Genomic DNA, 13,821 nt, shown 5'->3' with positions numbered 1-13,821 from the left:
GATGTGTAGATATTTTTATTCAACCAATTTCAATCTTCTGTATATTTTTTTTAATTTATTTACAAATGCGGATTTTTGCGTACATACGAATTCGTTAACTGTCAAAGCAGAAATGCATAGACTATAATGCAGAAATGCTTTATTTCTTGAAATGTCGAAACAAAATCGGTAAAGTAGGATGTTTATGGTAAAACAGTTTTCTAGGCATCGAAAAAAGATATTATTTGATAATTTACACAGATGGCATTGGCTATATCGAAATAGTTTCAAATGTCGCAAATTTGCGACACTATGCAGTAAAGGGTTAAGAACGAAAATTCTTCAGAAAATTGATTTCACTGTTTTTTCATGCCCCCTCCATAAAGAAAAGATTAAGGATAGATTCATAAAATGTATGCTTTCTTCACAAATACATTCTTTCTGTAATACTGCAAATAAAATTCTAAATGAACAAATAATATATCACTCCGAAATAATATTAATTATCGTAATTATTCAAAGAAGAAAAATGAAGACACACGCAAAATGCATGTAAAAAGAAATAATCCGTATTAGATTTTTAAAAAATGTACATTGATATCAATAATCTATGATCATAATGTCAACCTTACATAACAAATAATAAAATCAATGAGACAGTCTTCTTTAATGCCGTGTTAATCTTAAATGTATGACTATAATATAAACCCAAGAAAATACTCATTGTGTAATATTCAATTGTGTCCCGAACAAATCATATCACACAGATTTCCGCAATTATTTAAGAATGTCGGAGGATACATACTTGGAACTGCTTAATTTGGTTTCCCCACATATAAAAAAAATATACTATTATGAGGGAAGCTATTTCTCCTCATGATAGGTTATGTCCAATCCCAAATCGTTATTATCACTTGGGTAATTGAAAAATCGCATAGATGTCGCGCCTAAGAAGCTTACAGCTACTTCCACTTGACGACACTGATATCTATGTCACCCGAAAACTTTCGGGATGGCAAAAATTTTACAGTTTTACAAAAATATGGAAGTGGGGAATCGCCAGCAGTGTAGCAGGTTGAGTAGCACCTGCTGCTCAACCTCGCCGTGTATTGCCAGCTAAGGCCTTTTATTATTCAAAGCCGCCGGCAGTGTAGAATTTTCCAACAAACGGAATGTAATAACAATATTAGTAATATTTATAATGTTTCGTATGAAATGTTTCTAATGAAAAGTAGTTACCAATAATGCGGCTCTGGCTCTGTATGTTTCGCTATGGTGGATTTTTTTATGTGCTCACATATTTTACTCACACTTCTAAAATCCTGCATCATATTTTTACACTTGCTGTATTGGGGATAAGAATTCTATTTATTTAATAGTTCTGACACGTAATAATCCGCGAAACAGATCAAATAATTATGCTAACTTATGTCAAATTGCTTTTTCACTCAGTGATGCACTATTTATGCGTAATTTCCGGTTAAATAAAGAGCTTGCGAGATATCTTTCAAAAATTGTCACGCCATATATATGGTTTCCTGAAGGAGACGCTAGGGCCGTGACATTCAAAGTAAGGTTCTAATAGTATAAAAAAAATTCGCAACCGGTTCATACCAAATGCCTTAATACGAGTTTTCCAGTCTTGCGTATCACGTGTCCTGAGTGAAGTGGTATCTGCCTTAAACTCACCCTATATTTCTAATCGGTGGGTTAAATTCCCAACAAACCCAGAGGGACTTCGAGGCATCGCGCAAGTATCAATTACCAGCGACAATAGGGTGTATTGATTGTACACATGTAGCCATCTTTCCACCTAATAAACATGATCCATTAAACCCAGAGCATATTTATATTGTCAAAATGAAAGAGTATCGCTGTAAAACATGGAAATTGCGAGATACCAATTTATAAACAATAAAAATGCCAAATTATATTATTCGCAATGTTACTTAATACTATCTTGAGTTCAATTATTATGTTAATGATTTCATCCCCTGATTAACACAAAAACGTATCGACATAAAATGCATTTTTATCCTGAAAAAAAAAAATATTCGTCCTGAATTATTACTAATAGGGTGTTGTGTTCATCCAAAATTTTCGAATGCGATTTTACGCCAGATATATAATACGCCCGAATTTTGTATATAAGCATCTCGCCGAATCCGTACACCGAATGCCCCTCTACCATAAGTTGAGCGAACCGATTGCTAAATTTGTCCGAGTCGATGTTTGACAGATCAACTGACGACAGTTTCCGACACTGATCACTGAAAGTCCGCGAGTGTTATTAATAATAGATTATTGTTATAAATTGTTTTCTCCCGTTTATATATATATATATATTATATATTATCATGACTGCTTTATTTGTATTAAACCTGGCTTTCGAAGGTGAAGCTAATGCACAACACCGCAAGTATCAGAAGAGAGACGACGCTTTCGAGTTAAACGACAAGCGTTTTATCCAACTTTTTCGATTGTCGAAACCATTGGCCCGCCATTAATCGAAAGACTGGAAGGCGTAATGACAGTGCCGAATAGAAAATCGGCAATAAGTGTGAAAACTGCGGTAATTCACAGTTATTATATTCTTTTTCCGTTCAGTCCAATTGTGTAATTCGCGATTTTTAACGTTTATTTTTGATCCAGGTTTTAGCTACACTGCGATTTTTGGCGACCGGAAGCTACTTGCGGGGCATTGGTGAGGAGGTATATATTGGCCTCAGTCTGGGAGCAATGAGTAATGCCATTGAAAAAGTGACAACTGCCATCAATAGCCATTTGTTGAACGAATGGGTGTTCTTTAATGAGGCACTCATACCATCAATAAAAGAACGGTGAGCAATCAACTTCTCGTATCCTAACACTCAAGATCTATTGCTAGCTATTATGCTTTAAGCCATCATCACCAGCCATGGTCAATCCACTGCTGAATAAAGGCCTCACCAGGCTTTTTCCCGTGTTCTCGGTCCCTAGTTCTTCGCTGCCACGTACAGCCACTGCACTTTATGCGTTTGTCTATCCTGCAGCCTTTAGGGCTTCCGTCCTTGTGGTCGTTTAGTGCTGTATTCGGGTGACATTTGTCCAGAGGTGTTCCATTCGCCAAGCTATATGTCCAACCGATAGCCATTTCATCTGCTTAGCGACCTCCGTATATTATGTTATTCAGGATGTTTAATTTACTTACTTTTACTTTTCATAACAATGTCAAGTAACTTATTTTAATTTTCATCAGATTCTACGAGAAATATCAGATCCCTGGGGTGTGTGGTGCAATTGACTGCACACATGTCGCTATTGTGAGTCCGCACAAAGAAGACCGAATTTCACCAGCACACATATACGTGAACAGGAAGAGTTATTACTCAATAAATGTCCAATTAGTAAGTGTTTTCCTCTGATAATTTATATCTTATATCTACTCACATCATTTGCTGGAATAGTCTTTTTCACCTATTATTTTAATTTAATTTAAGGTTTGCGATGCGGATTTAAGAATCCTGAATGTCAACGCATTATTCCCTGGAAGCACCCATGACTCATACATTTGGCGCCACTCGACTATGAAATCGGTGATGGAGCATGTAAACAGAAATAGGAGTTGGCTGCTCGGTGAGTTGTCTATTCATTTTCATTATTATTAGATACACATATCACATAGAACATATATTTTGAATGTTTCTTTCTTAATACAACTTAGATACAGTAATATCATTAAAACTTGGGAGTTAATGCATAGATTCATCTTATTTTATTAATAAACACAATATACTCTGCTATGTGATTCATTGAAGTTTCTTTATGACTGTTGCTGATACACATGGCCGAAGCGTCACACTGTAGCATACCTAAATATAAACTAGAAATTGTAAGAAACAATTTGAAATACACCACTTGTTATTTCATATCTGCTATGTGATTCATTGAAGTTTCTTTATGACTGTTGCTGATACACATGGCCGAAGCGTCACACTGTAGCATACCTAAATATAAACTAGAAATTGTAAGAAACAATTTGAAATACACCACTTGTTATTTCATATTGTACTATTCTCAGTTTAAATCAAGATAGTTTGATGTTGAAAATATTTTTCAAGGTTTTATATGTGCCACGACTGCCATGTAACGTCATTGTCGAGACGATTTTCAATGTGCGACTGGGTTGAGTTTAAGAATACAACTGTACAAGTAAACATCAACAAATATGTAATAGATTTTCACGTTTTGATCATATTGCTTTGCTCAAGATGTCTGAGATTAAACAATAAAATATGATGGTTATTGAATTGCAATACAATTGAAGCCACTTTTAATAAAAATATTTTGTAACTGAAAATTGATCCGTTGAAAATGTTTTAAATTTTGTTTCAGCATGAAAATGATAAGAATTCTATTACTATTCATTTAAATATTATAGAATCACAACAAGAAATGGCCATAAAATCACATAAAGTCTGTTGATTTTTATAGACATTTATATATTTTGATTAATAATTATTGTTCGCATAATCATCAGCCAAAATTAATTCGACAATTTATGTATTTCAATATATAAATTCATTTTGTAACAACTATGTAAAGTTATGATTGCATTTATATATATTTCTTTATAATATTAATTGGATATTTGTATGCAATCTTATAATCACCAATTTTTGAATTTGAATCAATTTATGTAAAATAAATATATGTGTATCATGATAAATATTTGGACTTCATTTTTTACTTTCCACATATAAAACAATCTTTATATGCGGTAAATAAATACCATTTATAAATTGAAGTGATCATGCACCTGTGTTTAATTTGTTGCTTTAACCTTTAACTCATCTGGTTGGTATGCAGTGGTTTGGATATCATCAAAAGGAGGAAAGTAAGCCGTCAATGAACCTGACACAACGGAATTCATTGACATCAAATTTATTGCCAAAAAAAGATTGACTCAAATGGAGATCAAAAGTATTGATGATTTCCCATCTGGATCGAAATTGGATTTGAGTGATGCTAATGATGAATCAGAACACTTTAAATTTTTTGTAGATGAAGAAATAATATCACACATAGTATCGAAAACGAACATGCAGTATTTGGTAAATGCGGAGAAGCAACAAAATTTATCAGAGCGCTTGAAGCATTGGGTTGATACTGATGTTGACGAAATTTATGTTTTTTTTGGCAGTTATTTTGTCGTTCCCCCTCAATTCGAGAAATATTTTGGATTCTCACCGGTCCACTGATCTGCTTCTACATTCACCCATTTATTCAGCTACAATATCACGAGATCGTTTTTAGTTACTTTTATGCATGTTAAAAAAGGGGAAGGGCATTGGATGAAAGTATAAAAAATGGTCTGAACGACCATATCAACTCTTACCCTAAAATAGAGGCACATTATTGTCATGCAAAATGTACTTAGAAGGTGACCTGAATTTATGTCAGACAGTACAAGGAAGAATGTGGAATAAAAAATCCACAGAAAGGATGAAGGAATTTCATTTTTGAAAAATCTACCAAAAATGCCCTCACATTATTGTCGGCAAAGTACATCAAAGGAGTACTTGGAAAATTTTTATACTTCATATAGAGATGTGTACAGAGCATTTGAAATACATACTGGGAGAGCAAAGGAGGATATTCTGAAATATGATTCCTTTCTAAAACAGATCCACTTTCTTAACATTGGCCTCTATCAGTGAGAACAGATAGACAAAGATCAGTGCGATAAATGTTTTCTGGTTTATTTTATGAGTTCTGCAAATGGGGAATGATTGCAAGTAAGCAAAAAAACTTTTATAAATATGTTTGCACTAAAGGCAGGAACCAATGTAAATTGGATCAAGTGAGACTGCGATGGTTCCAGAAAAAAAGTTTCTAGCAGCGCTAAGAGACTGAGAATGATAGAAGCTCCTGAAAATATGCAGAAATGTCTTGATGATCCACTCAAGTTACCGTCACATTACTGCCGAGTGAGCAAGAACCAGTAAATTATACCTTGAGCCGTTTCCAAGTGTTTTACAAATGTCAAGAGTTAAAAATTATAGCAGTTAAGAATAAAGAATTTAATAAGAAAAATACCTATAGCTATTTTTCAACCAAAAAAAGTATCAGTGTGATGTTTGCTGCGCATTTAAACAAAACAATGTAACCGAAGAAATATATTTACAGCACATTAAAAACAAAGAACAAGCCAGAGAAAGCAAGGGTGATGATAAAATCAGTGCACAAAATTCCCAAACCAGTATAGGCCTCTTTACTATTAACATGCAGGCAGTTAAATCATCGCCAAATTTAAAAGCAAGTGCATTATATTATAAAACAAAACTATGTGTGCATAATTACACAATCTACAACATTACCACGAAAAACTTTGCGGTGGTATAAAAAATTAGGTATCCATCTATTCCAGACAATGTATGTTATTGAATGCATTTTACCAATATGGTTTTTAATAGCGAGAGGAAAATGTCACTATACGAGACTTCAGTCTTCACATTATTGAAAAACTCCTCCCCCTTTTACACTGAGACCATGAAATATTGCACACCTCCAAGTTTTTGCCCGAAAGATGATCACGGCCAAACAAAAAGAAGAGGTGCAAGTATTGCTGGAGTGAAAGAAAAGACTCCATATTTTGTTGTCTTCAATGTCCACACGTACCGGGATTGTGTTTGGAACCATGTTTCCACATGTATCATGAAAGTAATGGGGATTGATAAATTTCTCGGCCACCTTCCAGACACTTCAGTTTAATTCATTGGTTTCAATATTAGACAATACACATAGTTCTTGTTTTTATTTGATTTTCGTCAGCTGAATGCATAACTACATTACTCACATATTATTTTTTTAGAAGGGAATTCTTTGAAACAACCTACTTCAATTATTTTAACTTCAGTAACCTTTAACAACAAACTTAAACAGGTAATGAAATACATTTTTTACTAGTCAACAATGTGCAAGGTGGGCAATCACTACCTAGTGTAGGGCGACAGTTTATTCTTAACTTCTATTGACTTATGATTTTAAACTTTATTTTTAATTGTGTGCCGTGTAATTCTGGGAAGAGAAAAAGTTGCGGAGCACTGCTCCAAGCCATCCAGTCCCGGAAACAAGCGCTTAGAAGATCAGAGCTACTCTTGTAAACATACAACAAGACGGTGGTGGCTTATATCAACAACGAAGGGGGTAAAGGTTTGCAACCCTATAAAGACTCTGCCGACAGAGCCTGGAAGTCACCAATCAAGTCAACATAACGTTAACAGCGCAAAACCTTCCCGATACATGCGGCGGATCATCTTTCACAGGAAAAGGAATATTTCTTTTATAAATAAATAGAAAAGATTATAAAATAGGTGAGAATTGTAACACTGAACTTTATAGTATAAAGTGACATGAAATTAAGTAAGAGACATTCTATAGTTCAAGGAGATTCGCTCTGATTTTGATCCTGGTCACACTTCACTTTATAATGGCGGCAGAATTGACACAGGATTAGCATGGTTAGGTTGTCTAACCTGCAGCAAGAAGCAACGTCGGTCAATAAGTCATCGATAAAGGCGATATTGACATACGCTGACATTCACGACGGACAAATTTTTAAAATATATAATTAACACTAGGTACGTAATTGAAGGCTCCAAAAACGAAAACTGTTTCCAGTTCCAACGGAAGCAGTTTCCGTTCATTAAAAATGTCTTATTTCTCTTTTATAATTGTGATTTCTAAAAAGAAAATTAGAATTAGAAAAATAAAAGACATTTTTAATGACCAACATATCACAAAAATTGACTGCCGTCTTTGTTTCCAAGACTCAATCTAACTCCGCAATGAAGTGGAGATTGAGGGTTGGAATATTCGAAGCTCACATAAATCGTTAAAGTGCGCTCAGACCCAGAGTGTACACCCAACACACACGGCCAACAGCTACAAAAATAATTCTTTTCGACCCAGATCGTTCAACAGCCAAACAAATTTAATGTTTTTTATGATACTTAAAAATGACAATCAGTACCTATTTCAAATAAAATCAATTTGGAAAAATAGTACAGACTATAATCTACTGTTTATTTTAATCATAAAAATTCAACTCTAATAACTGCATACTGAAAATATTATACAACATTATAATGCATATGAATTCTCTTTCTTTATCTAAAGCCTCAATTACATTGAGCTTCTTTAAGATCTGTTTATTGGCGAATTTGCAATCTGCCTGTAAAGTCGCCCAGTGTAATCATCGAATAAGCTAATAAGCAGGTTGTAAACACTCTACCGAGAAAAGTTGACAGCCGGTCAACTTAACACGCTACACGCCAGCGTGTGGGCCTACTGCGTCTGCGCAGTACCAACCTCCCGGTAAAAAAACGAACTACGTTCCGTCAAAATAGTCACTGGCTTGTGGCTTCTCAGCGAATGGAAAGTTTTGTGTGTAATCATCAAATCGCAATAGCTGGATCGCCCGCTTTTAAATTCGCCAATAAACAGCTCGTAAAGAAGCTCAATGTCATTGAGGCTTAACCCACCGACCAATTTAAACGAGATTGTTGAACAATTGAATGACGTCGATAGTGAACTATCAAAGTTGTATAAAATAAAATATTCAAAAAAACGGCATTTCGTCCTTACATTTGGCTTTCTATATTAGTTTGTTTCAATTAGCAACTTTAATTGTTACATACGTCGACAAGTACATGGATGACCTGGGTAATTAAACTTGGAGCCTGTTTAAAGATAAAATTTTCAATGCATCCTCTTTAAATTGTGGGTCGGTGTGACCAATATTATGAATATTTTATCTACGAACACTGATAATACTCAATTGACTGTCCCTTTGACCGTATATATACCCTTAAAAGAGAATCCACTCAAAATGTGACAGAAGAGACTTAATGATCTTTTCGTTGGTTCCTAATATAGCTTTCATACATGTGATGGTAATTCGTTATTGCAGACCTCCTTTTCATTTTTTTTTAAAATTATAAATTTGCACACCTCGCAAACGCTTACTGGATCATCATCCAAACCAAAGACTACCGGCATAGTTATAATCACAGAAACAGTCTTATTAAGAAAAGTTCATCAGTTACCTCATTTGTGGATGGAAATATACAAAACACAACAGTTTAAAATGATCAGCAGACATCTTGAATCCGTCTTCTTGTCCCATCACAAATTTACGAAGATCACCGGCCTCTGGATCATTGCGAATTGAACGACATGTTCGTGTTGGGGAATGACATTGAAGTATTTGGCGTCGATGAAACTGTTGATTGGGCGTTCTGTAAAGAAATAAATTACACTTTTACAACATTGCACCTAGTAATAAAGATACGGATTAGAGCGAGATGGAATAAATTGTAAGGTAAAACATGTTTACATAAGCAAAAACCTTTGTACAAGTACAGGCTAATTATTATCAATCAATAAATCAATGGGGAGTCATGATTGCAACCCCTAGTACCTACCCACACAATTAATAATTAATTTTGTAAACATCACTGGATGCTTGTTATAAAATAATGTTAATATTGTATGGCATACAGTTCCAATTACAAGACAACATTAGACAGACGACATTTACATCAATAAGAACAAGTTGACCTGTGAGGCTATTCTAACAATCACTGAACACCCAAAAAGAGCTAAATGTAATAAATATATTACATGTATCACTTTATGTATTCAGTGGGTCTATTCTAGTGTATTCAAGGCGGCTATCGGCGGTAGTTTATTCATGAATTGAGGCATTGTAATTGTTACAAAAAGTGAACCGTCTAAACTGTCTATCTTGCTCTAAAAGTTAACACAGCCAAGAGAGGGATTGTTATAACATATGTACCACTTTTTGACAGTTTAGACCAGTGGTATTCAAACTGTGAGCCGTGGACACGTGACCAACACCTACGGGTGCTGCAAGCTGTTTGAATAATTCCAGACAATCTTAATACAACATGTTGATACACGATCACAATGGTAGACCATATTATAATATAGCAGTAGCGAAGGGTGGAGATAGGCTATGCATATCTGAAAGTGAAAACTAAACTTTGTCAGTTATACTTATTTGTTTCCATTCAACTAAGGACCAAAGTATTTCAATTGCACCAGGTTGACAGGCAGAGCGGAAACCCGCAAAGGAATGTCGGTGTCAATTCATGCAACACTACATAAATGAATTTGGTGTTTGATGCTCGTATGTCATTCAATTTTTAGCCCGAAAGCCTTCATATTTATCCCAGAATCCACATATATCAGGGATGGCTAACCTATGGCAAGATCATCTCGCGTGCCTCACTTTCACCTTTTTCAATTAGATACACCACCCACCAATTTTGAAACGGTCTGTCAGAATTAGTACCACTAGCTTCACCAATTTGTTTCTTATTTGGTGCAGTTATTTTTTGTTAATGTATTAATTAGTTTGAATCTTTATATACAAATTGACACCAGAATTGCTCCGATCAGATGAGGCATTCTGTCGTTACAGTGGTCTCGAGCATTGTAAATCTATCAAAATTAGAGGTTCGTGCCACGACATCCCCCGCCGCCTGATGAGGTTAGGTTGGGTTAGGTTATATAAATGACGCATAAACCCTAAGGACTGACTTCTGCAATTATATATTTACATTAAACGTAATGCTATGTCTTGAAGAGTATTTGCCTGCAATTTTTATACAATATGATGTCATTTATTATTATTAAAGGTATTTTTTTGTTTCAAACGTGCCGTGCAAAATAATCTCACGTGCCATAGGTTCGCCACCACTGATCCATAGAATATCAGTTTTACTGTTTTTTACCAATTTAACTCATTAATATTATATTTTGCTCGCTGTTGTCTAATTGAGAATTAGGGAGAGAAGAGTATGATTACCTTTCGGAGTCGGTACAGCTGATCCATGGCAAACGGAAGCAACGGTTTGGCGGAGTTGATCTCCATGAGCGTGAGATGGTCAAGTCGGCCATAGCTCCCTCCAGACTTCATCATGGTGTCCATGGAAGTCCTCAGTTTAGCCATCCGAATGTCCCAGATATCCTTGATCACTGTCCTTATCTCGTCGCACTTTGGAATGTCTTCGCCGGCAACGCTGAACAGAAGTTTCGCCTCCACCATGTAGTGCTCGTTGGGCATCTTTGTGAAAAACCTGTAAACCATAGTATTTTGCCAATTATGATTCACTCTTAACTAGTGTTTTTTAATCTTTAGCGGAATTCAAAAATACATGGACATTTGAGTTAGAATATGTTTGAAAAATGTAAATGTGGAATGTAAAAAATACGAGCTACACCGCACACCGAATTTTCACAACCTATCAAATAGCACCATACAATGACAACATGTCTAGCTTACCCTCGAATAGTGAGATTGACGAGACAGTCGGCACTTTTGCAAACAGTTATTATCGTGTTAGTAACTGGGCGTAAAGATGGAAGATAACGATGAGTCAGTTCAATTTGAAAGAGATTATAAAGTGTATTGATTTTTTGTCAATCGATAATTATTAGTTTTGATTCCACTGATCATATCCATCGCAATATTAAAAGGTAAATGTACCGCAGAGGTGGCCATGAGATTTTACAACTTTCTTTTTAAACCAGACCAGACCAGACCAGACCAAACCAAACCTACCCCAACCTAATATTATGCGTCAATTACATTGAGCTACTTTTACGAGCTAAATGTAGGAGCCAGTTGGCGTGGTATGCGTGCGCGGAGTTTAGAGGGCAAAGCCTCAATTACATTGAGCTTCTTTACGAGCTGTTTATTGGCGAATTTACAATCTGCCTGTAAAGTCGCCCAGTGTCATCATTGAACAAGCTAACAAGCAGATTGTAAACAATCTACCGAGAAAAGTTGAAAGCCGGTCAACTTTACACGCTACACGCCGGCGTGTAGGCCTACTGCGTCTGCGCAGTAGCAACCTCCCGGTAAAAAAACTAACTACGTTCTGTCAAAATAGTCGCTGGCTTGTGGCTTCTCAGCGAATGGAAAGTTTTGTGTGTCATCATCACAATCGCAGTAACTGAATCGCCCGCTATTAAATTCGCCAACAAACAGCCCGTAAAGTAGCTCAATGTAATCGACGCATTACCTCATATAATCTTAGTTTCTGATAATGGTGCATCAAGATGTATGAAAATTTCAAATTTTCAATTAACGATTATTGGATTGAAATATGGAATAAACTGTTTTCGTAAAAAAAATTGGAAAAGCTCATGCTCATGGCCACCTCTGCGGCACAAATACCAAAATACATGGCAGGGGGAGATTAGGATGTTAAAAATTATGACCCAGCACTACATGACTGACTTCATGTATGTACCAACATTCTAAAAAGTCAAAGGTGAAAAGAAAATCGTAAAGCTTATAATACTACTCCATATTTATTGCGATTGTGGTAAAGAACAAAAATCAAACAGAAAACCCAACACAGCCTACTGAAAAACAACCCAAAACCTAACACAATCTACTTATTTTTAGGTTACAGCAGGTTGTGTTGGGTTTTTGATCTCAAAATACCTTGATCACAAACAAGATTTGGAGTTGGTACCAATAGCTTTAGCATTGCAAACCAAAAAAGCAAATGGCGTGACACGACGAGAATGCTAAAATTGAGAAATAACTAGAATAAAAGTTGAATCTTACCTTGACCGCTTTTCCTCTTCCTTAATTTCTTCCAACAATTCCAAATCCATCCATGCCGGCTTTACTATTCTGCATTTCTTCTTCTGTTTGTACATAATGGCCAGCCAAATTGGTACATTGACTGGCAACCCGGCGTTGAAAGGACCCAGTTCTCCTGATATAAGGAATATTTTGTCGTATGTGAAGTTCGGTATGATGCTTACAGATGTGTTTTCAGCAAGAAATTCAACTTCATCAGGATCCATCTTTCCAGCAGCACCGCCGCAATCGGCGCTCAGGCATTGAAGAAAATAACGACAATGGCCGATCGAGCGGTCCGAGTGGATCAAAACTTCAAAACAAATGCTTTCCACTTCCGATTCCTCGAATTGTCAAACATTGTCATCATAGATTTGGCGCCCAAATTGTCTATAAACCGTACAATCTTATTTTTCAGCCGTTTATGAATCATAGACAATTTCATTTTAATAAATAAACTTTATTCATTCGCTAATAATTAATAAATAAAATTATATGAATAGGTATAACATTTTATGAAGGAATAACAATTAAAAAATATTAAACAATAATTTAAAAAGATGACTTTAGTAGCTACTCGGTATACACAGTTTGAGAAAAATAATAATGATGTTCAGTCTGTAGTCGGCCCATTAGGTGAAATTCGAAACCAAGAGGAAAGCAATCATACTTTTTTTTCGATATAAAGATGTTGCCATAACCAAAAACGGATTTTGTATTTTTATCGATGTTCGAAATTAGACCCGATTGAAAAAAGCGATTATTTCATGATCTCAATGGCCCATAGGACGAGTCAAATATACGACAAAACCTGATTTCCCCTCTATCCCTGTCTTGGGCGTATATCGTGGCGTAACGTATTTACGAAACTTATCAGTCATTCTAGAAATATAATATTTTCTTTGGAAACAAAATTGACTTTGTAATTGGATAAAACCAAAGAGATTGGACTCCTCCCCCAGAGGTAGCACACAAATGTCAGTGTGTACTCGTTTTGTGAGAGAAAGTTCTACTTCTCTGAAATTAGGTACACTTTGCTGCAAATGGGCCATACTTGGACATAAAAACGCCCCACTGAGTATTTTCAATTTCATGTTGGTTTTGATTCAAAGCAAGGGCCCAATGGATTGAGCGAATGGCTAACAACTAGTCCTCGTAAAAAAGTTTGTTAATGT

At 35.5% G+C, this 13,821-nt stretch overlaps 1 protein-coding gene across 1 annotated transcript; it reads right to left on the bottom strand.

The window, feature by feature from the left end:
* Positions 1-8,953: 8,953 nt before the first annotated feature.
* On the bottom strand, positions 8,954-13,117 carry Psf2 (DNA replication complex GINS protein PSF2-like protein). The gene is made up of 3 exons (XM_085957751.1): positions 12,629-13,117; positions 10,856-11,126; positions 8,954-9,260 (listed from the first exon to the last, which is right to left on the bottom strand). Exons 1-3 carry the CDS (start codon positions 12,871-12,873, stop codon positions 9,180-9,182), a joined length of 597 nt encoding a protein of 198 aa, XP_085813877.1. The 5' UTR covers positions 12,874-13,117; the 3' UTR covers positions 8,954-9,179.
* Positions 13,118-13,821: the final 704 nt, after the last annotated feature.

The sequence above is a fragment of the Rhyacophila brunnea genome, unplaced genomic scaffold (assembly GCF_057557595.1).
Source record: "Rhyacophila brunnea isolate RB1 unplaced genomic scaffold, BYU_Rbru_1.0 scaffold_7, whole genome shotgun sequence".
Lineage (NCBI taxonomy): Eukaryota > Metazoa > Arthropoda > Insecta > Trichoptera > Rhyacophilidae > Rhyacophila > Rhyacophila brunnea.
Note: the sequence above shows the minus strand (reverse complement) of the source record. Positions and strands in the feature narration are given on the sequence as shown.

Excerpts from the sequence above, each read along its gene's own strand:
- Psf2 (XM_085957751.1), bottom strand. The coding sequence starts at position 12,873 with ATGGATCCTGATGAAGTTGAATTTCTTGCTGAAAACACATCTGTAAGC. Across the intron at positions 11,127-12,628 it reads GAAGAGGAAAAGCGGTCAAG|GTTTTTCACAAAGATGCCCA; the intron begins GTAAGATTCAAC and ends TATGGTTTACAG. Across the intron at positions 9,261-10,855 it reads AGCTGTACCGACTCCGAAAG|AACGCCCAATCAACAGTTTC; the intron begins GTAATCATACTC and ends ATTTCTTTACAG.